The sequence below is a fragment of the Erithacus rubecula genome, assembly GCF_903797595.1.
Source record: "Erithacus rubecula genome assembly, chromosome: 2".
Lineage (NCBI taxonomy): Eukaryota > Metazoa > Chordata > Aves > Passeriformes > Muscicapidae > Erithacus > Erithacus rubecula.
In genome coordinates, this window is record NC_136685.1 from 73,513,614 (window position 1) to 73,539,210 (window position 25,597).

Here is a 25,597-nt window from a genome sequence, read left to right on the forward strand (position 1 = left end):
CGGCACAGCCCGCGCCGCACCGCTGTACCTAACCCCGGTGCACCGTACACCGGGGCGGCGGACAGCAATTAACGAGAAACTCATTAGTGTGGTGGGGAAATGTGAGGCGATGGCACGAAATAGCGTGTACGGGTGTCAGCTGGCCAAGAACTACATTACCCAGAGAGCCCAGCGGGCGCCTCCGCCTCCCTCCCTGAGGCGCGTGCGCGCTCAGGGCCGGGCCGCTCCACCCCGCCCGCTGTCGCGCGACCCCCCAGGGCGGCTACGGGGGCAGCGCTCGAGCGGCAGGCGCGGCCGGCACGTGCGCGCGCGTGCACGCGACGCCCCTCTCCTCCCCCGCGGCCGCCGCCATGATCGGTGAGTGAGCGCGTCAGGAGCGGGGCGAGCCCGGATGCGGCTCCGCCCTTTCCTCCCCGCCCCTCTGCTCCCCGCCCTTTCGCTGCTGCCGCCGCTCTTGTCACTTCTGCTGTCGCTTCCGCGGCCCTGGAGGGTGGTGGGGGCTGCCCGGGTTCCCTTCGCTTCCCTCGGTCCTCGCCGGTCTCCCCGGTGTCTCGGCGGGGCGGGGGCCGAGCTGGGGCTGCCGTCAGCCTGCGCCTGCCCTCGGTCTGCCCCGCTGGTTAAAGCGCGTCGGGACCGTGCAGGGCCCGAAGTGCTGAAAGGGGTCACTGACCTCCTGTTTAACCCTCGTGGGAGAAGTGGTAAAAATCTGGCCAGGCCTTGTGACTGAGGTCATTTTAAAATTGCTTTTCATTCCTTCTCAGTATATCGATTGTAAATGCTTCTCGGTAAGGATTGTGTGATCTGCGAACTTTTTTTGGCCTTGCCAGCCCCTACAGGTGTAGTTGGTCTGGCGTGGTGCCTGGTGGCGCCTGCAAAGGACCGAGACCCTTGGTGCTGGCGCTGCCTGCTGTGCCATCCAGGGCTGGTGGCAAGCAGGACTCGGCTGTTGCAGCTGTGGGGTTTCTTCTCTTCCTGGAAAGATTAATCCATACCTGGGGAGCTCAAAGTTACTGGATCCACTTTGTAGCCTTCCTGTTATTACACATTTCATCTTGCTTTGACTTTCTCAGTTTTAAGAATTATTTAAAACAAAACCTGCAAAATGTAGTGGATGAACATGTGTTTAAGCAACTTTTTGCTGTCCTCAGGCTTGCTGTTTCATCATCAGCATTCGTGTCATAGTTGCTGTCTACTTAAGATCTGATCAAGTTGAAAATCATGCATTTTGTTGTGAAAATATTTATTGTTTTCAAATTGAACATCTCAAAAGTTTCCAAGAATGCTATTTCAGCTGTTCATTTTTTTTTTAGCAGTATATGGTTGCAGGTGCATGGCTAATGTTCTTTCACCTTTGCTAAAAATAAAAAGAAGGTTATAAACAGTTGTCCAGTATTTTCACTCTGTATACATATTAATGCAAATGATCTCTTCTTAGGTGTAGAATTTTTTTTACAGGACTTCCTTGTCATTTGGGCTACTTTTTTCTTATGTAATAGAAACATTTTAAATTGAAGGCTTGGCTTAGGAAAGCACACAAGTTCAGGTATTCCACTTTTTCTATTTTGCAATGTCATCTGCTGATCTGATGTATTGCTGTAGTATATAAAATACATGTGTTTGCAGAACTGCAGTGTGTGTTTGTTTTTGAATGCTTCAGAAAAGTAAGCTGAGTGTACCTAAGGGACTGCTCATGTGGTTTCAGAGCTGTTGCCTCCAGCCCTCACACTGAAATCTAAATATTTACTTACTTTACTGCTCATGAATATAAATGTTCTATGACTGAGGAATTTTCACCGTGGCAGACGGGAACGTTTGTGAATATTGATTATGAAATGTACAGACGGATTAGCTGCAAATTTAAAAACACAGCTTTGTACGAGTTGCAACCTGCCCTGGTTTAACCCCAGCTGGCAACTATGTAGAACACAGCTGCTGGCTCACTCCCTCCTCCCCTGCCTGGGAGCGGGATGGGGAGGAGAACTGGGGTCAAAATAAGAACAGTTTAATTATTGAAACAGAGTAAAAATAATACTGATAATGCTAGTGATGATGGTAATAGTAATGAAAAGGAGAGAGAGGAATAAAACCCAAGAGAAACAAGGGATGCACAATAAAATTGGTCACTGGCCACTGAGCAATGCCCAGCCCATCCTCCAGACCAACTCCCACCAGTTTATCTGCTGGGCATGATCTGTGGTGTGGAATATCCCTGTGGCCAGTTTGAGTCAGCTGTCTCCTGGCCACTTTTTTTCAGTTTCTTATGCACCTCCTCACTGACAGAGCATGGGAAACTGAAAAATCCTTGATTTGGGCTAAGCACTATTTAGCAACAACTGAAACATCAATGTGTTACCAACATTATTCTCGTACTAAATTCAAGGTGCAGCATTGTACCAGTTTCTAAGTCAAATTAACTCCATCCCAACCAAAATCAGTATAACACCCTCCCCCATCCCCCAAAAATAAAATAATTATCTTCAAAGCATGTGATTTGGAGACCTAGTCCAATAGCCCACTCTAAGAGTTCCTGAAAACTCTCCTCTAAACATTTGTGATCTGGGAGTGCCATCTCAAAAAACTGGTGGCAGGAGGAGAAGGGTGAGATAATCTGCCCATTTTTTAATCTGAGTATTAAAAAGAATTTTCCTATGAAACATGGTGTATTTTCCAACATGTTTCACAGTTTCATATCTCTAGAAATGTCTTATGTCCTTGTAAGTTAATGCCATAATATACTTGTACACATAGTAATTCCTTTAATTGATTTTTGATTTTCTATCTTCTTTATTGTTTTTTGTTCATTTCTCACAGACCAGATCATATAGACTTATGTACATTCAGGTTCATTAAATGGTAATTTGAATCTAGACTGAGTTAGTTAAGTGATATAGCTTGTCATAACACTACTTACTTAGGGGCATGGAAAGTTTGGGGAGTTGTTTGTGGTGGGTTTTTTAAGTTTATTCTTTATTTTATTTATTTATTGCTTACCATTGGATCAGCTGAAAATTTGTGTTAGTGGAATGGAAATGACAACCTGCAGTTGGATTGGCTGAACTATTTCTTAGCCAACAGCCCTGGCAATAATGTCTCATTCTTGAACACCTGTTCTGAGGGGAGAAAATAAAAAATGAAAACTGATTTTGAAGGAAGATACTGGGACAACTTTGTGGATTTTTTCATAAAATATTTCTCAAAGAGCAAAAAACCCAGGAGAAGGCCCTAAGCTGTTTTAAAAATGTAGAAGATGGGCTCTATGTAGTTAACAGTGGCAGTTCAGCTCTTTTGTGTTGAATGAGAGGTGAAGGTGGTAGTAGCGACAGGTTGCGAAGGGCTTTGACAGTGAAATATGATTCATCCTGCAGTGATCAAGTTAAGGGAGAATGGGAGCCTGGGTGAAAGTTTTAGCTATCTGGATGACCGATCACTCCTCTGTGTTGCACCCTTTTTCAGTGTGTTGGTAATTTACTTTCTGCATAAATATTTCTCAATGGTATGAAAATAACCTTGAGGAAGCAAAATAAGAATAAACTCTTTCAGAATTTCTTTGAATATATTTATATATATGGTACTATTATAATAGTGGTACTAGTGTAGCAACCAAAGGAAAAGTAGTTCAGGAATTTTCTACTTAGATATTTTGATCTCATGCTGCTATTTTGGTTTTTTTTCTTCTGTTGGCATTTTGGTGTTCTAATGCTATGGATAGTTCTACTACAATACTGGAGTAGTAGCTCAAGTTGTAGTTCACAACCATGTGGAATAATCTGGTTTAGATAGTTTGATTAAGCAAAACCTAAACCTCAGAATATCAAAGAATACCTACTTGTGTTTCAAATACATGACCTATTCTGTTTTGAGCCTTTTTCCCTTCTGCTAGGGTTGCTATATTGCATGTATAGAATTGCATAATGAAACACTCTGTGTTTTACTGGCATTGTATTTTAAAGATTATTTTCCTGCAAAATGCTTTGTTATTACTCTGTCAGCAAGGTGTTATAAAGTTAGTATCATTTGAAGTAGGATATCTTGAAAAGACAGCTGCATTTTGCTGGATATAAGTGTCCTGGATTTTCTTGTTTGCATTAAGGGAGATGAGAAGACTTTTTGCTTGGATTTCTTTTTGAAAGACAAGTAGTAAGGGTTAGGAAAAGTGGGGTGTGTCTTTTTGCTTTTTTGCGGTTTTTTGGTTTTTTTTTTATAACTGCAAAATAACAGTAACATCAAGACACTGGAGACTAACTAAGCAGAAGCTAAGGATATTCTGATGCAGTGTTAAGAGTTTTTCAGATAGGGCCCTACAGAAAATTGATCTGTCAGTTTCTTTAAATTATTGCCCATGCTTACTTGCATGTTATGTGTAACTAGAGTATTCATTGTCAAATGCTTTGGTCCAGGTCTTCTCTCACTTTAGAGAGTAGTTGCAATCAAAAGCTGTTTTTTTTTGTGAAGGTGGTATGAAACATGCATTTATTGCCACAAAAGTTGGACATCCTCCTTTGTTTATCTGTTGAGAATGGGATTTTGTGTATTGGCTTTGCAGAAGTGGGCTTGTGCACTAAGCTTGCTCTTGATGTCATAGCAAGGCAGTAAAGCAAATTCATTTGCATTTGTAAATTGTTTTTGTGGTACGTAAAAACCACAAACAAAAAAAGCAAAGTTGACTTTCCAGTAACAAAAACGTGCTTGCTCTGTTCACCACTGTTGTGATGACCAGGGTGAGTGTTGTTTTGTTAAAAGTGTAAAGATTTTCTGTATTATGATGTAGTTCCTCCCCCCCCCACCAGTGTCTTCCTGTCTGTGCTGCTGTTTTCTGTATCTTTTGATTAGCATTTTTGAATGTCTTGCTCAATGGTAAATTTCCCCTTATTGATTCCTTTTTTTTTTTTTTTTTTTTCTTAGTAAATTTAGCCAATAGTACTGTTTTGTGTCAGATCTAATACTTCAGATTTAATAACTTTTACTGTATAGTGCTACGGATATTTAGCTAAATTAACAAGAGTAAGAATCACAAAAAACTGAGATGTCTGGGCATTTTTAGGCCCATTGTATGAGCTATTTCTCTAAGACATCCTTTCCATGAGTGGGAACATTTAGACCTTCAAAGTTCAAGGAATAGCGTTCAGCTGCTTTTTGTCATAATAATTTATTTTACATGTGTATTTTCCTTTTTTTTTCCCAATGTGCCAATCCAGTAACGTTTTGGCAATGTGCTGTGATGTCATGGAAAAATTATTTTCCATTTTCTTCATTGGTATTAAATTAAAGGACTGTGCATGATGGAAACAAAAGTGCTTCATATTGAACATCATATTACATCTCTGGCATATGGTTCTCCTTTCAGTTTTTATTTTTTTTATGAGCTGAAATATTTTTGGTAGATTTATGTTTACATTTTTTCCCTTTTCTGGTACAGTGTCCTCTGTGGAATACTCTCAGTGGAAACATATGTTCAGAACTTCAAAGTAATTACGCTATTACTAAAAGCTTCATAATTAGATTACTGAAACTAAATGTTGAAAAAATTTGATTTTCCTTTATCCAATCATATCAATTTCATTCCAATCTGCTTTCTGGTTGATTGAAGAAACATGGTAGGACAAAGTCAAAGCCTGAGTAGAATTTCTTAAGTCTGGTATAGACCAGTTCCTGAAGAAAAAAAGGGCGATTAGAACAGTGTTTAGTCTGAGAGCAAGATTTAAAAATAAGAAAATATATATTGCTGTTTTAACGGGAAATTCTTAGTGGTAGGTAGCTCTGCTTGGCAAACTGGCTTGGGATAATTGAAGCATAAGCTTGTCTCTCTGTGGTAACTGACCCTATTTCTGAGCAGTAATGGGCTCAGTTTGTGTCTGAGTTACTTTGTTTACAAAATATTGCCCTTATTGCTTGTTATTGTCCCTTAAGAGTGAATTTCTTGTTGTGATGAAATGGGTGTACCTTGTGTTGAAAAAAGCTGTTTGCTACCAGGAACAGTTCAGGGCTAGAGTCTAAGATATTGATGCAAAAACCAAACAAATAAAACCCCCAAAACAAAACAGAAACACAATGAAAAAACAAGCACTAAACCATCATCAATAAACTAAAAAAAAAAATCGAAAAACCACAAAAAAACCACAAAAAAACCCCCCACAAAAAACCCCAAACAAACAAAAAAACCCAGCCCAATTCTTTCATTTTACTTCAGCAGAGTTAGGGCATAATGCTTTAAAAATTCTTAGTGAGATGTACAAGAAGTCATCAAAAAACTGTAACTGTAGAACTGTTCCTCATCTACCTATTTTGTCTTTTGTAGATATCTGGAAATTATGGGGTCTTTTAAGAACAGGAGATGTTATCATAATGGTCCTGAAAAAAAAGCACTGTGTCTGTTAGGTCTCACAAGGTCCTGGTGTATTAGTCTGTTTACATGCTTAATATTTTTTCTTCACGCTGCATGAAGGTACAGACAGCCCTTAAGTTGATTATTTTTTACTCATTTTACATAATTTTACGATCTTTTATTCACACTTGCTCTGCTACTGTTTGAGATTTGGCTTTAGCCTGGTATGTGCTTTATGTAAGCAGCTGGTTTTATCAGGCACATAAATTTGAAATTTGGTTAATAATTAATGTTTTGAATTTTTAAAAATTTTTGGTTTGTTTTCATAGTCTACTTTTCATTCTGTCTGTCCTTATACACAATAAAATAGCAGATGAAGCTGAGAAGTTTCTTTTACAGTACTTCTAACAATTTCCATTAGAATTATCTTTTTGGAAGCAAATATCCCATCTGGTTTACTTTTTAACACAGCAAATCTCCATAGTAAGCTGTGTGCTGGAGCTTGGCTGAATTCCATACAATGAAACTCTTGGCCCTAAGCAAGATGAGCACAATCTGTTTCCCTTATTTCTAATAAAGGAAAAGGAGAGTTTCTTCATTTGCTTCTTTGTTGCATTATGTTTAGATTTTATGCCTCCCTTTCTTAGAATAGCTGCTTTCCTGCTGTTATCCATTCTTTTTTTTTTTTTTTTTTTCTCAATACAGGTAAAATGAAAACACATTACAGCCTTATAAAAGTACTGAGTGCTGCTCTGAAGTAACATTAAAATTCAAAATTTTCAAGTGTGGCATAGTGCTTTGGCCACATGAATCTCATAAAACACCTGAAGCTCAGGAGAAGTACTTTTAGGGTTTTTTTGTTGTTTTGTTCCTCAAACAAACACAAGACTTAAGTAACATATACTAAAATTAATCAGAGCCTCACATTGATCCTAGCACTGCTCCTAAAGTTTACCTGTGCTGTCTAAATTCAGCTTTCTTGGCCTGTAACTTTATGTGCCCATTTATACCTGAGAATTATCAAGTCACATATACTTAACACCAGCTGATATTACTGTGAGTGTATGTGACTCTGCCTAGGAGTTATGACATTGCATCTCTGAATTAGGCTCGGGATTAAATTTGCCATTTTATGTTATAGATATGGAGACAAAATAATTCCACATTTTAAAAAAAAGCACCAGATGCTTTAAAATTGTATTTAAAACTATACAGTTATTGTGATATTACATGAAATAAGAAAATATTTGCTGTATTAACATACTTTCCCTTTTGCAGAGATTTTGGGTTCTTGGGTAAGATTCTGATGGAAAATCATGCAATTTACATTAAAGTGAGCAGGCTGTTTTAGGACACTAGCTTAAAATCATATCATGAATAGATCTGGGATGTTCATTTTTTTTTGTTCTCAGTTGTGTAGAGTTTTACATTAAGAATGCCAAGTAACACTCAAATATTGCTAACAATCCTCGTTTATGGTATAAATTGTATTTGATCACAGACTTAAATGTTTCTCATAAAGTATTCTACTTCTGAAAGCCTGGCATTTCCCTACTTTCATCTGTTAGTGTCAACAGTTGCAACATATCTTGTCCATTCTTGATTTTTCAACATTAAGTAGTCAGTAGTTTTTTTAATGTAAATAAAATCGAAATAAATAAGGAGTCTCAGTGGGTGATACAACCAATACAACTAATGGTGTGATTCTGGTAAGAACCTAAGATGTCCTTGTGTATCACTGTGTGCAATGAATATTCAGCATCAATTCCTGTTTAATTTCAAATATGTTATTTTGGAACTGTTCATATAATCAGTTTCCTGAACTAGAAAAACTATAAATTGATCTAGGATACAACTGCAACACATAAAAAAATGAGATAGTTGATTTGATGTGAATACAGCTTTTGAAATTTAGTTCAGTTCAAGATATAAAACAGGCAGCCCTTTGAGGACAAAGGATTGTGCACAGGGAGACTTTTTATTTACTTTGCCATTTATGCAAAGGGGGCATTAGGGAAAAAAAGTCAAAATGTTTGCGTTTCTTGTTCATTTCATCTACATGAAACTGTTGTGCATACCTACTTGCTGAGTGTTGTTATTAAAGAATCAGACTCTTAACAGCCATGTTACAGTCAAATAAGACAATGCTGATTTCTTCAGAAGAAAAGTTCTATTGGTTTCCAGCTGGATTTGAAAATCAACTATCTTAGAAGAACAAGTGACTTTTTGACAAGGCTTCTCAACTTCCTCCATAAGACAGAAATGAAATTCTGTTTGTCATTGGTGTTAATGTCAGGAAACATAACCTTCCTGGACTACTACATTATTGAACAGGGAGCAAGTGAGAGACACCCGGGAATAGTTACTGTGTAGATGATACAGAGTCAGTACCCAAAAGCCTGACCTTCTTTGTTTTCCCCAACATTATCAGTATCAATTCATCTAAGGTTTGTCTTTAGAAGTATGTAGACAGTGTATGTATGGAATGATGATACAGCCACAAAGACAGCCTCCTTCCTTGTGTTTTGAAAGTACAGCAGTGAACCACTTAGGCCCATGCACCTCTCAGCACTCATGCACTTACGCCCTTGCCCTTTCAAGCTTTTATCTGTGTTGGACACTGCAAATTACAAGCCACTCACTAATACCTATTTCTTAATATCAAAATGTGCTTGGGAGGGGTACAAAGCAGTTAAAACACAAACTGTGTTCTCTTGTTACTTTAAAAACTAAAGGATGGATTTTGAATTTTCATACAACTATAATTTTTTGGGCATAGGCTGTTATTTTACTCAGGGAGCACACTAAGCTTTTGAAGTGGACATGCTTTTTTTTTTTTTTTTTTTTCTACACCAGAAATAATTAAGTTTGTAAGGATAAAGCTGATTTTTCCATGGTGGTTTACTGATGCATTAAAGCTAATTTTGTTCCATTGAGTAAATTACAAAATGAGTGCCTAGTCCCTATCTTAATTTGTTTATATTGAATGCCATCTTTTACTAAATCTGGCTATCTAGTTAGTCATGTGCATCGAAATCCAGATGTTACTTATATATGACATAATTCTGTAAGAACTCTCTGTTATGTGACCATGAAGAATGAAGTCTTGTGGTCTTTATGGATCATAATTGGTGTCAGTAACTGCTTTATTAGTAGGTATTTTTAACTATAGTTAAAAGCATTTGAATTCCAAATTGTAACATTTTTGCATCATAGATATGTTTAATGGGATATACTTAGTTTAATCCATAATTGAAGTAAAATATTCTTGTAAAAGGGTCTATTACAGAGTAATGCAAGCATAAATAGCTCTTACACCATATAGCTAAACGTGTGGAAATGTGACACTTCAAATCTGTAGATAAATCAAATTTCATTAGAGATACAATTTTGTTGGTTTTACTTTTCTATGAAATTAATATCAACTTTTGGAAGGAAATGTAGAATTTTGGATATATCCTGAAAATTGTAAAAAAAATTTTATAAATGTATAATTCTTGAGAGCTTTTAGAGTCCCTGGATTCATAGTAGGTGGGTTCTCATTTTGATGGTAACACTGTTTGTGGAGAGCTAGGATAGTGCAAGAGGGAATTTTTCCCAATGAATTGCAGCTGTACTGATTACCAAGGAGTGGGAACATCTGTGTCTGGCCAATCAATTTGGGGGATATAAAGGAGTGGGTTAGCGAGACAGTAGTTACAGACACTTAGAGTTTGAGGGTGTGTTGGAGTGAGAGAAGAGGCTGCTGGCTGTGCTGCAAGGAGGTAAGGGACATGTGGTACTCAAGAAGGGACTGATAAGGTGTTATGTGAGGGACTGGCAAGGGAGAGCTTGGGGTTAGCCAGTCACGTGGAATGAAAGGAGTCAGAGCTATGTGGAGCTGCCTATAAAAAAAAGAAACAGTGCAGTGTGAAGCTGCCAATAAGAGGAGGAGTCAGAGTTATGAGAGAGAGGTCTCTAAGAGAAGAAGTCAGAGTTGTGTGAGAAGAGGGTCTGTAAAAGAAGACATGTAGGGTTTCTGAATAAAGACTATTGGGAATGCCAGTTCAAGGGCTGGTGCTGATACCAGCCCTGTCTGTCTTAAGTGTGACAACTGTTTATCTGGCTTTCCCTGTTAAGTTATTTCAATAAGAATGATGCCCCTGTAATGAACTAAGGAAGTTGCCATGAATTGTTAATAACAAGCCGAGTTTAACGTGGTTTTATTGCCCCTTAAGGATTTGGAATAATGTATGCTGTAAAACATTCAGTTCACCTGATCTTGACACAGAAGCATCAGAAACATTCCTACTTGTTAACACTAAAAGGGGAAAAAGGAATGCATCTTTCTATGCAACACTGTTTAGCCCTTAATTATTTTTAAAAACCACTAATGTCTTAAGAAGAGATTAACCAACTAAAAAGTGCATAAACAGTTGTAGAAATGGTTAAATGCACAAATTTTTTTTGTGTTTTAAAGACCTAGTAAGGAATTTTTCTCTCTAGAATATTACTTTTGAAATGACTGTTTAAAATTAGCTTTTTCATACCTCTATTAATATTTGGCAATACTTCCATATTTTTCAATATTTTATCTTAATGATTTAACTTAACTGCTTAACTTAAAAGCATAATGATCTTTAATATCAAATTTTAATTTGGCTGGTCACCAAAAAGTATAATTAAACAGATTGTGCATTCAGCACAATCTACTTGTTAGTGTGTGCTGCCTCGCCTGCAGCAGATTTTGTACTGGGCATCTTAGCAGTGCAAGTTTGTACAAAATCTGTATCATTTTCTCATGCTGAATGTTTCACATTATGTGCATTAGTTAGTGTCACTTAAAATGGCTTTTGACTGTAAGCTATCCTTTTTTACAAAAATGTTGTGATTTTTAGTGCAGCAAAAACTTACACTTCTTAAGCTATTTGAATTTTGATATGTTGTGGTTTATACCTATGTTAGAAACAGGTACATTTCTTTCAGAGTGACTAGTTAAGTTATAATGTATCTAGCATTGTTGGGCTTTCTATTCCGTTTTTACAGTATATTACAGCTTCTAGATCTCAAAAGCTATGTTGGATTTTTTCACATTACTCCTCAGTTTACAAATGTGCTGAAACTTATAACACAAATCAACAGTACTTCTAACTGGAAAAACACTCATTTCAGGGAAAAAAAGTTGCCTTGTGTTAGTGAGGTACCTTAATGTCTCCCTTTTGGGCACTTTTTAGGATTTGCTTTTCATTGTACTTCAGTACATATACACATGAACTTTTAGGTTCACAAACTATTATATCTAAGTCAACTTTTGTGTTCTTAACATGTGTATTTGCTTTTTTCACAAGTTACTCTTTGGCTTAGTTTGAGTTGTTTTTTAGTTACAGCAGAAAACTGTGTTACTTAAGTTTGAGCTGTTTAGATTCTTTTGAAATTCAGTGTTACGATATCAGTTAGAATATTACAAGTTGGTTTCCAGGTAATAGAACACACTGAAACGCAGTAGTTGTAAAGCTGGCTTTATACTCATCTCTGTTGCCTAGATTCTAAGTAGGCAGGGAGCTTCTGGCCAAAGATGAACACAGAGATGGGCTGGAATAGCTCAACACCCCTGCCTTTGTTAAGGGTCTAAACTTAAAAGTTTGTCCGTGATGACAGGAGAGATAGAATTGTCCAGCTGGAGAATCCTTTGGATTGGGAATTTTGTTTCTTTCTTCAATAGCTGCAGTTTTAAGACTAAGTATTTATTTTGTTATGGCTCTTTTCATTATATGGCTTCCTTTGGGTTCAGGATGGCATATTTCTTTTGTGTCATGTGTTTCATAGTCAATCGATTTGAGAAGAACCTCAAGATTTAGTGTGTTTGTTTCTTAATGCCAACACACTGAAGAATAATTTAGGACTATAAAACTGTATTCTTTAGAATCCAACTAACAGGCTGACGTACCTGCATACTGTATTGATTTTAGTCAAGGGAAATGCTGGAAATATGACTATATACTACAGATATACAAATATAAACTGCTTTCAGATTTTCAAGGAGGTGAAAAATGCTGAAGCTTCTTAGTTATGGTAACATTTGGTGTAAGAGTATATTAAAAGTGAAAGGCATATTAAAATTAGGCATTGCTTTTACAGTTAATGTTGTTTTAAATAAGTTGGTAAAATAGCAATGTTTAAAGGCAAATTTTAATTTCACTTGCTAAGAAAAAAGCACTGTTCATATTAAATCATAGGTTTCCACTAAAAAAAGTTTCTAAAACATGTTGTTGCAGGGAAAGAATATAATTATATGTGTGCTTTGAACAGTCATGTTCACAATCTGGAAAGCAAATTAGATGGTTTCTTTTGTCTTGTTCCTGAAACAAATCTGTTAAAGCCTCAGAGTAAAGTCCTAGAGAAATCAAGACAGTGAGTTCAAAGAAATGTGTACTTCAGCAGATAAAATCATCCTGGGTTAGCCTTCATAATATATTGGTAAAATATAGCCTGCTTATTTGAAACAGAATCTGTTAATTTGGAATTGATTGAAGGATATTCACACACTGATGGAGGGTAAATCTGGAAAATTAAATTGAGTGTGCACTGCAAAATATATAAGTGAATATAAGCTGCAGAACATGGTACAACCAATGGCACTTTTTCTTTAGGTATTATGTAGGTAAGCATCTTTAGTTAGATTTCCTTTTTAATGTTAAGTTGTAAGAATATCTCTAAGTGTAAATGAGTCCATCACTAACCATTTTGATGGAAGTCTGGATCACTTAAACAGTTACATGCTTTTGAATAGATATGTATGTTTGCCAGTAAGGGAAGAAAAAGCCATTTTTAAAAACATGGACATAATAATATTTGGTTTTTTCTCTATAATTCCAAGGTAGACTTAGAATAAATTTTAGTTTGTTTCTGCAGATCTTCTGTCTCATTTAGTTTGCATTCAATCTGCCACTGAAAATATTCCTTATTAAGTATTTCAGACTGGTACTGGAATGTTTCCTTAATCATTCCATAACTCCTTGAAACTGGTTTTATTTTCTTTTAATATTTATTAGAACATTTATTTCTGTATATTTAAAACCCAATAAAGAGAAAAGGAATTGAATCAAGGTCGTTCAATAGGAAACAACAGGCAATCTCAATAATGAACTGTCTTACACAGCTTGCTTACAATATGCAGTCTGCTTATACTCAGCCATAAGCCACAAAGCTACATCTGTCCTGTAAGCATCATTTTAGTGCCATGCAAAGAGAGGCATAAGTACCTGGATTTGATAGTACATTTTGTTTTCTTAAACTTGGAAAATAAAAAAAATAAATTCCCCCTACTGCAAGAATTCTGGCTGTGAACTCTTGTTGCTGGAATAGTTAAAGCAGTGAGTCAAAATTCAGGAGAAAAGTAGTTTTCAACTGTTGGAAGTGTATAATGAAGTCTGAAGTGCTGTTCAGAAGGACATACACCAACAGTGTCAAAAGTACAGGCAGAGAATTTTGATTTCTCTGTGTGTTGCACCTTGCTGAGGGGACCTCAGTGAGTCTGTGGGTCTCTTGGATTTGGAGTATTAGCCTTCAACCTAATGTTTCCCCAAACTTACTAGTTATGCTAGTTGACATAGTCCAGGATTATAAAAACCTAGAGCTTTTAGAATATATTGCATTAAAAAAACCCCACATCTTAGAGTGCTCGCATTTGTGACAAAATGCTGCCTTCTCTTGATAATTCTGTATTTTCAGGTTTCCCAATTATGTGGTTTGCTCTTGTGCACCTCTGTTCTGGTAAGCTCACATTTGGAGGCAAATTAATGTACCAATATCTTAAAAAAAAAGAGATGGGAAAGCCTGCAAACATGCTATCCAGTCAAGTTCACTTTTAAATTAATGTGCAAAGTAATGTCTTCTAAAAATTGTTTAGATCACAAGTATTTATTTGTGTAAAGTGATAAGCAGTCAAAACTAGTTATCTAAGAGATACAATCTACTTAGCAATTTCTGTTTACTCCTAAAGGAAAATGGCTACTTTAGCAGGAAGCTTATTGGCAGTATTAGCAAAGTAATGATTAAAATGGTTCGCTTTTTTTTTAATACTTAGTTTGTTTGGGTGGTCTTAATAGTTGAAGCAATTTGTAGAGATTTCTTTAGGAGGGAGAAGTTTAATCCATTGAAAACTTAGTAAGTATTCTTGTTAAATCTGCTTCCTTGTAAACAGAAGATTGTAAGTTTTAGGCTAGGGCTCACCTGCTTTATCATGACGGAAATGTCTGTCTGAATACAAGTGAAGTGAGAACACGTCAGCAAAGGTCCCGAGTTAACCTTTTCCAATCATTTTGGAGAGAGGATGATAGCTAATTACTAGAAATACATGTACACATGTGTATCTATATCTTGCAAAACATGCTGAGTTGAATGAGATGCTCAAGTCCAACTCCTGGCCCTGCACAGCACCATCCCTAAAGAGTCACACCATTTGCCCAAGTGCATTGTCCAAAAGTAACTTGAGCTCTGTCAGGTGTGGTGCTGTGATCACATACCTGGGGAGATGTTCCAGTGCCCAGTCACCCTCTGGATGAAGAAGCCTTTTTTAAACCCAACATAAACCTCCCCTGATACAACTCATGCCATTCCCTTGGGTCCTGTCATGGTCAGCACAGAGCACAGATCAGTGCCTGCCCCTCCTCTTCCCCTCACAAGGAAGTTGTAACTGCAGTGAGGGCTCCCCTCAGTCTTGTCCAGGCTCAACAGACCAAGATGTTGTCATCTTGGCTGTTCATCATATGGCTTCCCCTCAAGGCCCTTCACCATCCTTGTTGCTGTTGCTCTGGACACTCTCTTAGGACTTAATGCCTTTTTTACTTTGTGAAACCCAAAGCTGCCCCCAGCACTGGAGGTGAGGCTGCCCCAGCTCAGAGCAGAGCAGGACAATCCCCTCTCTTGCCTGGCTGTGATGCTGTGCCTGATGCCCCCAGGACAGGGTTGGCCCTTCTGGCTGCCAGGGCACTGCTGGCTCATGTTCAACTTGCCATCAGCCAGGATCCCTGGGGCCCTTTCTGTGGCACTGCTCTCCAGCATCTTATTCCCCAGCCTGTCCATACATCCAGGGTTGTCCCATCCCAGTTACAGAATCTGACACTTTTTCTTGTTGAATTTCATATGGTTGGTGATTGCCCAGCTCTCTGGTTTGTTGAGGTCTCTCTGTAGGGTCTCCCTGTCATCAAGAGACTCAACAGTTCCTCACAGTTTTGTATCCTCTGTGAACTTGCTCTGTATCCCTTCCAGTCCTGTGTCCAAACCATTTATGAAGATGTTGAAAAACACAGGCCTGAGGTTGGACCCTGTGGAGCTGCTCTAGTGACAGGTCCCCAGCCTGATGTCACCTCATTCACTGTAACCTTTTGTGCCTGACCTGTGAGCCAGCTGCTCACCCATCCCATGATGTGTTTATCCACATTTTGTCCAGAAGGATCAGGTGAGAGACAGTATCAAAAGCTTTACTGAGATAATAAAGTTTATATCAACTGGATTCTCCTTAATCAGCTAGGTGTGATTACAAAAGAAAATAAGGTCTGATAAGCAGGATTTTGCTCTCCTCTCATGAAGCTGTGCTGGCTGTGACCAATGACTGTCTTGTCTTCCAGTTGTTTTTCAATAACTTCAGTATCTATAACTTTAGCAGTCACTGAAGTGACAGACCTGTAGTTAACAGTTAATAACAGCTAATGTCTAATGTATTGCTTTTACCATGATACTAGCAAAATTTTGAAGTATTTCTCCAGTTTTTAACTCCAGATTTGTTTGTACATGTTAACTTACTTTTTTTTTTATGTCAACAAAATATCTAATTTAATTTCAGTGTAGTAGTTGATGTATTAGGGTGACTGAGCATTCATGTTTGATTTGTTTGCGGTTTCACAGTATATCTAACTTGTTCAAATGGGTAGGCAAAACAAAACAGCTAAATCATCTCTTCAAGTACCTTTCACATGCTAGTGCTCTCACTTGTCTCTCAGTGCTGAACTGAGGTGTTCACACAGGTGTCTCCCTCAGGTGTTTACATCTTTTGTTCTAGTTGTGGTGAGTTTTAGCTCCTTGAACTGAGCCATGTGTTCCAGTGCCTCACTGCTTGCATAGTGAAGGATTTTTCCCTAAGGCCTAATCTAACTCTGCCCTCTTTGAGTTTAGAGCTATTCCCCCTTGTCCTGTCACTACCCTTTGTAAAAAGTGACCCTCCATCTCCTTGTAGGTCCCCTTCAGGTAATGGAGGGTGCTGTAAAGTCTCCCTGGAGCCTTCTCTTTTCTAGTCTGAACATTGCCAGCTCTCTCAGCCTGTCCTCCTGGGAGAGGTGCTCCAGACCCTTAATCATCATGGTTCTCTTCTGGACTTGCTCCAGCAGGTCACATTCTGCTAATGATGGAAACGCCAGAAACTGATGCAGTACTCCAGGAGGGAGCACATCAGAGTGGAGTAGATGGGGAGAATCACCTCCCTTGACTGGCTGGCCACTCAGCTTCTGAGACAAGCTAGGAGTTGTTCCTTTAAATGCAATAGAATTCTGCATCACTTGTCAGAGCTTTTCTGGAAGATGCTTCAAAGTCACAGAAGAATTTCTGGAATTCTTTAAGTCTGTTTCAGTAATTTTTATTTTTTTATTCCTACTACTTGGTGTAGTTAGCACTGGATTTACAAACACCTGCAGAGAATTGTGAGTGTAAAATGAGTAAATAGTAAATTAAATTAAATGCTCTCTTTGGCAAATCCAAACGGAATAGTAGAGAAGCACTCTTGATTTTTACTGTTGCTTTGAGTCATATGCTGTTCAACTCTTGTAAAATTAAAGTGTCTTTAGCCTGCAAGGGGTTGGTCTTTTTTTCAGTAAGGGGCTAGTAAGAGCCTGCATAGGACTGAATGAGTGCCCAGCCATGCTAGCAATCTGACTTGAAATACTGATGAGCTTATTAAATATTCATTAAAAAGTTCTACAGTTTTTAATGAAATAATTGAATAATCTACTTTTGAGGCAGTCTGCTCTACCCTAAATTTGCTTCTTACAATGGTAGACTTTCCATTCATTGTAGCTGTGGCTTATGGTAGAAGGAATTAATTAAATCTTTGTAGCCTTTTCTCCTTTTCATTCAGTTTGTGACTCAATAGAAAATTGAGTTTATTTTGTTGCTTTTCTTTGACATTAGTGGCTATTGGGTTTTCTTCATTTTTGCACCTGATTTGTAAAATAATTATTATATTGTCTAATGTTTTACTAGAATTTCTTGTAACACTGCCTCAGAATGCCTTTGATTAGACACGTTATTATATCTTGGGTAAATAAACACTATCTCCTCATTTTTTCTCATATGGCTATGTAAAATCCATGCAGGTTTTTCTTTCTAAGATATTAACCTAAAATCTTTTGGAATTTTCCATTTTCTTTGGTAATTTTTTTCCCCTATTGAAATGACAATTCTGGCCCTGCTTGTAATGAGTTATTACAAGACTCATTAAATACATGTATTTGTATTGTGATTTTAAGTTTTGGCATTTTATCATTTTAGAGTGGGAAATTACTTCATGGAATTACTGTCCATGTTGAAAACTGGAATAGAAGGTCACTTTTTTTCTCAACTTCCTGCTTTGCATTCAGCCCATGCCCTGTCTTTGTGCTGATTGATGCAAACAGCCATGGAAGAAAAATCAGAATGTGATGCCTGTATGAGCTAGTGATGCATCCTGAACTTATTATATATGAACCCACAACAATTAGTATTTTTAAGAAGAAATGGAATTGGTGGTTGATGGTGAGAATTTCTATGCCCTATAGGCTTTACACACCATGCAGCAATGAAGACAATTTAATATGCTGAGATAGAATAATACCTAAATAATCTTCCTTGGGAAGACAAGAGTCCTTTGTACATACACACACAGGGTCACTAGAAGTTAAGTGAGCATGTCTTCATGTCATGTGCTTGAAGTTTTATAAGGTTCCTGTGATGATGCTACGCCTCATGATGTGAGCAGTTAAAAGAAACTGCTTATCTTATAATGAAATGGGAATTGATTCCTTAATATTGGTTATAAATTATGATGATTTTGAAAACAATCTGTCAGTATTCTGGATCACTTTGAATATTCTGACAAATGTTCAGTAGCATTGTAAGGAATGTGGATTTCAAAGCCTTCAATTTTTAAGAAATTAATTTAGGAAGTACCTTTAAATGATGCTAGTGTTTGAAGTTCCAACCTGTCTTTGAAATCCTAGAGGAAGAAGTTTACTTGCATTGTGTGAGAAAACATTCTAATATTCCTTTTTCAGTTTTGGGTTTCTTTTATTTTTTTTCTTTTATTTTTCCCCTTTAATAAAATTAATGTAGTTGAAACTGAAGTAAGACAGGTGTCAAACCTTTTTCTTAATTTCAGTTCAGCAGCCTAGGTGGTCAGAGTACAGGAACTTGACCCCTTTTTGTTGCTGTCTTGTGTGTTTCTCTCTTGTGAAAGCCAATACAATCTGCAAAGCCAGCATAGGTAAAGAGCCCTGGAGGGTTGTGGTAGAGTAGCAAGACTGTTTTGTGACCATGTTCTGAAGGCAGACCGCAGGTGACAGTATTATTTACTTTTGTTGCTTGGGGTCCAAAGAGAATAAATTGCTATTGATTTTTGAGGCATTACAGTGAGGTGTCTGAATGCCTGCAGAATTGCTGGGTGGCAGGACAGAGTCTGCATGGAGACTGCTTTGGAAATCCTTTTTCCCCCCTTTGTGTTGGTCTGTTTTTTTGTTAATTTTCAGAACCAGCTGCTAGAAAATTGTTGTTTATTACAAATATATTTTACCTCTCCAAAGAATAGAATTCAGCAGCCATTTTATAACAATTTGAAATAGATGAATGCAGTTTTGAATACAGCCATCTGTGTACATTACTTTAAGAAGAGAATGCTGAGCGTTGCATTAGCCACTTCATTATTAAAGACCTCTCTTTCAGAGGTATAATAATTTATAAGAAGAAAATCAGATTTATGGAAATGATACACAGCTAACAATTTCCCCCACCCTCTCATAACAAAGCTCATTTTTGTGGACTATTCAGGTTTTACATAATTAGTCCGCAGAGGTACTTTGCCGGTTCGGGGAAAAGCAATCCGCTACTTGAATGTTTGTTAGTTTAAGATTGTATAGCAATGCTACATCGCAGTGACACCTGCTGGGAGAGATCTGAAGGGAGCAGCTGACACGATGGCTGCTGCCCGTCAGCTCTTCCCTGAGCCGGGAGCTGCTCCCGGGGTGGCAGTCCGGGATGACCGCGGTTTGCAGCTGCCCTGGAAGGCATCTGCTGTCACTCCTCTCCGAGGAGCCTGACTACCCCGCCACACTCACTGAGACTCAAACTCACTCGCACGTCTTTGTACGCTTGGATCTCCCAGCTGGGACGAAAATGCACAGCGCCTAAGAGCCTAGGCGGATGTGTAAAGTCAGAATGGTGAATCCCGGGAATTAATCTGTTCCACTAAGAGAACGTAAAACAAGGTTTCTCTGCTTTAACTGATCAACGTTTGTGTTTGCTGTTCTGCAATAATTTATGCCTGCATTCATCCCTATTTCACTGTTTACCGTGGGAAGGGGAATTTCCTGTGGGAAGAAGCTTTTCAGAACCAGCTTCCAAGTATAAACAAACAGAAGCTGATTGATTCTAAGCTACTGCTTCCTCCCACCCGAAAGCCTAATGGAGTGAAATTTCCAAGACCTCTACCAATTGTAACTTTCAGTTTTCAAATTATATGGAGAACTGTGAAACTAGCAAACACTTTTTGACAAAAGCAGTGGAAAGAAAATTGGGGCCATGTACTTGTTCCTTAGGTTCTGCAGCTTCATTTTTGCTTGCATCTGGTATAGTTCTCTGATTTATAGCTCTTGGTGTATTTGTCTTGAGATTTGCCTCAAAACAAGCTGGATAGTTGAGCCTGAGAAATAGCTATCTGATTTCTGTCCAGGATACTGCCTCTCAGAGACTTCCTGAAGATTTTTGTAAAGCAGTTCCCTCAATAAGAGTGCAAGGCTTTTGTCTCTTCTTAAAGATACAAAACCCTGCTTCGTTTCTTTTAAAATTCTCTGCAGTAGTTTTTCCATTCAAATAAGAAAGGTCTCAGGAGTGACAGCAGAACTCAAAGGGTTTCAGAGAGTTCCCTATAATCTCCCCTAAGCACACCCTCTCCTTTCCTTGCTCTGAGGGCTCTATCCCAGTGCAGGATGATGGGTCTGGGTGAAGTTGTATTTCCATTGCTAACAATAGTGTAGAAATTTCCTCCCTGTTTCTAGATATGCATATCATCAATCCATAAATATGTGAAGTTCAAGACTTAGTTAATTGCCACAGACAAAGAAAATACACTCTCTGGCTTCTTTCAGAGCTCTATTGCTCAGATGAAAGACCCTGAAATTACCTCCCTTTATCTTTCCTAGGGATGGGCTACTTGTATTTCCCAGACTGACAGACATTGAGCCAGCAGCCTCTCCATAACAGTGAAGCCATGTAACAATGAGGCTGTGCCAGCAAAGATCAATAACTGCCACTTAGTTGAAGGGTAACAGTCTGTTTCTACCTGAACCAGTAGTTTGCCCATGACAAATAATCCTTGAAGATAATCAGATCACACCACTTGATTTAATTTGATTTCTACTACAGGAGTGTTTGTTCAATGGACCACAAACTCCTCTGGTTTGGCATGTTTTCATTTATATTTGCTCATTTGTCTTATTCCACACTAGTAAATTTTGTTTCTATTTCTTAGATCTAAAAGGTCTTGCTGTATAGCATTAAAAATAAGTTTTCCTTTAAAACATTCCCTACTTTAGCTCCCTACAGCAAGTCCCTAGCCTAGTAAGCACCAGCTTGCAGAGAAATAACATAAAAGAACGTCCTGATAGTGTCATTTGTTATCATCTGATGAGAGACTGGTGATGGTCTTCATTTCTGCTGCACCTGGCAGACTCTTCCATCCAAGAAATCTTTTACAGCTAACTTTCTGTGGAAGCTACTGGCTTGTCTTGTCCTGGGCTTTCTTGAGAGCTAAGAGAAAGTTCAGAAGTGAATTTGTGGGAGCGAGCCCAGCTTGAATTTCTCATGTTCCTGATGTTCTCTTGCTGTCCTTAGATTGTTGATTGTTGGGTAATGAACTTCTAAACTTGTGTAACAGGGCTTGATCTTTACACTTGGACTTACTAATCTAAGTAATGTTTTACTTTGTAATATGCACAATTAATTTTATGTCTTTCATTAGGTACTGTATTATCATTGTTTACCTGTGCAGGTTATTGTTCTTTACAACCCAGCACCTGGTATGAAATGAGTTAATGCTGTTATTCTGCGGAGAAACCATTTTTATGGCAAAAGTAAAATACTTCAAAAAATGTACTTGAATTGAAAACCCATTTGAGGAGTAAAATTATATTATTGATTATGATCAAAATGTCCCAGATGCTGACAAATTCATCAATTTCTGGTTTAGACATGTTATAAATCTTTTAGTGGAGTCAGCTGAATGTGAATGAGGTGAATATTTTCAAATTATGTTAGTATATTCTTATGCATAAGTTTTGTTCTTTTCAATGTACCTGTGAATGGAAACAGTTTTTTAAGAGCTGTGCTAGAAAAATAACACAGAATGAGATGTTATCTACAAATTAAGCTGAAATCAAACTGGTTTATGACAATAAAAAGTATGTTTAAAAGATCATGACAAATTGTTTCAAAGATTGCTGAAAAGTTATTTCAGTAGTGACTCTGCTAGATGAAAAACTGTGTAGTAAACAAGTTAAGTTTTAAGCTTTCAAGTGTATTGAGAAATTAGACCAATATTTTGTATCATCATTCTTTCAGGCTTTCAGATCAAGATTCATAAAGCAGTATTTATTTCCTGCATTAATTTGAAGATTATGTATGTTGAATCTCTGCCACAAAGAAACAATGCTGTTAGTCTATAACAATGATAGACTTTAGAATGGAAGATGCCAGTAATTGTATTTTCCAAGATGTACAGCCCCTTACTATCCATAGGAAATTCTACATTCTGTAGGTACATCATAAATTAGTTGCATTTTTGAAGTTATCTTGCCTCTTCCAAAGTTCCTACAATAATTTAGCTTCTTAGTTGTGGCCTGAACACAGCTAATTCACTTAGCATCAGTTTTAATTCAAAACATGTGTGACAGGAACCTTTCACCCAGGCTGAGAGAGAGAGTACAAACTGAGAGCCACAGAGACTGTTTGCAAGTACAGTTCTCTGCTTGCAGAAATGTATGCCAAGCTGGAACAGTGAAGCTGACCATTCTACACCTGAAGTTGGGATGTTTTGTAGAGTACCAGATGTGTGAGGTGGTAGGTATGGCTTATTTTAAATGCCAAGGCTGGTGTAAATTGTAGGCTCTGATCCCTTTGTGTGCACAGTCATTGGGGTGAGAGCGGAAGAACCCTCTTCTTCGTCCTCTTTGCAGCTTAGAGCTTTTTCCTAGAAAGAAATTGTGGCTTGAGGGTGACCATGTGGAGAAATAAATGGGGGGGTTGAAGTGTTTGAGAAAAAGATCCTTTGCCCTGAGGGAATGGGGGTCTCTGTTCTGGAGAGAGGAAAGATAAACAGAGACAATTGATGGAAAAAGATATTAAGAGAACTTTTGTCTCTGAACAGCTTGTCCTTAAAAGTAATAACCCTTGAGGTTTTTTTACATGACCCATAACATAGCTCTGGAAAGGCTGTGAAGATGGGAGGAGTTCTATGAGTTAGATTTTCCTGGGCAGATGCAAATTGTAAAAGTCAAGACAAACCCTATGGCTAAACTAAGAATGAACTTCTCTAGAGTGAACTGAAATGTTAATTTAAGTGAATGACTGAAGTGTCTCTGTATGTTCTTAAGAAATATGGAATGTGGAGGCACGGAGGGAGCAATCTGGAAATCTTAGTCTGAATTTCTTATTTTCCCTGTGTTATTAATGAATTTCTTCTTGACACCCTTTTAAGTTTTAAGCCTGCCTTTTTTTCCCCTCTTACATCCTATCTCAAAGAGACATTGAGAATATTAAAATTAGCAAACCTAAATTAAACCAAGACAATTATGAAGTGCCTGACTGTCCAGAGGAAGTGGTGTGCATTCTTTACTGCCAGGATATAGGAAGAAAAAAGGAAATATAAAAAAATATTTTTTCCTAATATTTTTTCTTTTGGCAAATGGACCCTCCTCCCCCACCCCTGCTCCAGTTACTGTGACCCTTGTAAAGGTATTTAATTGCTGCCTAATTCTTAGAACAATAAATTGTGAAAATAAGATTGTAGGGAAAAAGAGTTCATGTTCTCTGTAGAACTCCTGAACATGCAAATTCAGTCATAGTTTTCTAATTCCTGCAGCAAATTTATCTGCATGTGGCTGTCCACATCAATCTGCTAATTATGCTAGAGATATTAATGAATATCACAGAACTGATGAGACTAAAAGTATTTGACTGCTAAAGCTTAAATTTGAAATGGAGTTCAATCTGGAGTCTAAGATGTGTAAGTAAATAATAGTAATATTTTCCTGTATATAATTGGAAAAAAAGGTAAATTTTGGAAAACAGACTGCATTTTACTGAAAGTCAGAGTGCCACAAACAGATAAGTGGTTTCAAGGTTGCTTCTCTTTGCAGGTTTAGCTGTCAGCAGTACCACAGATACTGTCCAGACTTTACTTTCACAATAAAACCAGTTATCTTCTATATAACAGCAGTTAGAGTTTTCAGAAAGTTGTATCATCCTTTTGCTTTGAGAGGGATGCAAAAATTAGAGGTGCTTTGGATTGTCTTGTTGTGGTTGGGTTGTTCGTTTTTTTTTCTTTAGAGGGGGTCAGGGAGGGAGAGGTTTTGCTGAGGTGGAGTTTAGTTTGGTTTCATTTTTAGTTTTGGGTTTTTTTGGTGGGAAACAAAGAATCAAAGGGATCAAAAAGCTTTTTTTGAGTATGTATGATCCTGGCTAAAAGAAGAAATGCTATATGTGATTTTGGCGCCCTGACAAATATTTTAGATCTAACTTGTAATCTTCAGTTTTTCAAACTGGTTTTGAAAGTAACCAGACTCTTTGGATTTGGATTGTAATCTGTTGAAGGGATAAGGAATTATGTTGATTATAATCACAGGCAGGACAAAGGTCACATGAGAGGTATCAGGAGCTTCATCCAGCTTTGTTCAGGGATTGGCAAAACAAAGTTTTGAGGTTATAAAGTAGCTTAGGTGTGGTTTAGTAGAGCTTAAAATCAGGTGTTTTACTAACAAAAGTAACAATTCTTAGTCATTATTGACTTGCTTTGTGTTTGTAGTAGTGACCCAGAGGTGAAAGGCTCCACATCTCATTTCCAACCCTCTGAGCTATGTAGCCCTCCATAATTTAATTTGATGCAAGGCAATTATCAGGCAATTGATTTTTATTGATTGTGCTGTAGGACAGAAACATTTCTGTTGCAGCAGACAAGAACTGGGATTGCCATCCACCTGTATTCACAGTAAGCAGAGATATGTTTAAAGCTATGTAACTGAAGCTCTTCATGACCTTAGATGTCAGTAGATAGAATGGTTTTTACTTTTTGTGGCATTGCATGCTCTCTGATCTTTAAGTCCTTTGTACTTGTACTTTTTTTTTGCTTTCTTTTGGTTTGCTTGCTTACTTTCTCCTTCCTGAGCCCTCTAATACTTGAATATTTTCTAGTATCTCTTTCCATCTTCTTCCTTGCAGTATTTTCTAGTGCCAGATATTTTTCTTTCTCTCCTTACTAATTTCTACCATATTTGATGATCCTGTAATGCTATTCTCTGTATTTCCCCTTTTTCTAATATTTTGTCTTGTGATCCTCAGATTCTCTTGCTACTTTGCTGGGGATTTACTTCTGTGTTCCAGCAGTTGTTGTCTCTGCCAGTGCTCATTTCACCTCCTTTGTACACCTGAACTGCATCACTAGAGCTCTAACAGACATTGAATTGAGAGATGCAGATTGTTTCAGATATCAATTACTTCAATTTATAGCACAGTTGCCTATTTTTTCTAACTTACTAAGAACAAGAATGTATACCACTTAATTTAGTGCTGGGGTGTGATTCCTAACAGTCTCAGTATAATGTATAGACAGTAATGTAGCATAGATTTAAGACTTTAAATCCAGTGGAGGAAAGATTTTTAAGAGCTCTGATTAGAACTATATTTGCAAAATACTAATTTATTAGGTTATTGTAAATACCAGTGTCTTTTTTTGGAGTGTATTCACTGTATATTGATGGATTATTTTAACTCCTGATTTTAATA

At 37.7% G+C, this 25,597-nt stretch overlaps 1 protein-coding gene and 1 long non-coding RNA gene across 2 annotated transcripts in view; both read left to right on the forward strand.

The window, feature by feature from the left end:
- Nucleotides 1-38: 38 nt before the first annotated feature.
- Nucleotides 39-25,597, forward strand: part of PRKN (parkin RBR E3 ubiquitin protein ligase) — a 665,258-nt gene continuing 639,699 nt past the window's right edge. The window contains exon 1 of the mRNA XM_079333471.1: nucleotides 39-357. Coding sequence (XP_079189597.1) covers nucleotides 351-357 — 7 coding nt within the window. The 5' untranslated portion in view covers nucleotides 39-350. The remainder of the gene's footprint in view (nucleotides 358-25,597) is intronic.
- LOC306798538 lies at nucleotides 10,039-16,860 on the forward strand. The gene is made up of 2 exons (XR_013773388.1): nucleotides 10,039-10,086; nucleotides 16,536-16,860. It is a non-coding gene; the product is annotated as an uncharacterized lncRNA (long non-coding RNA).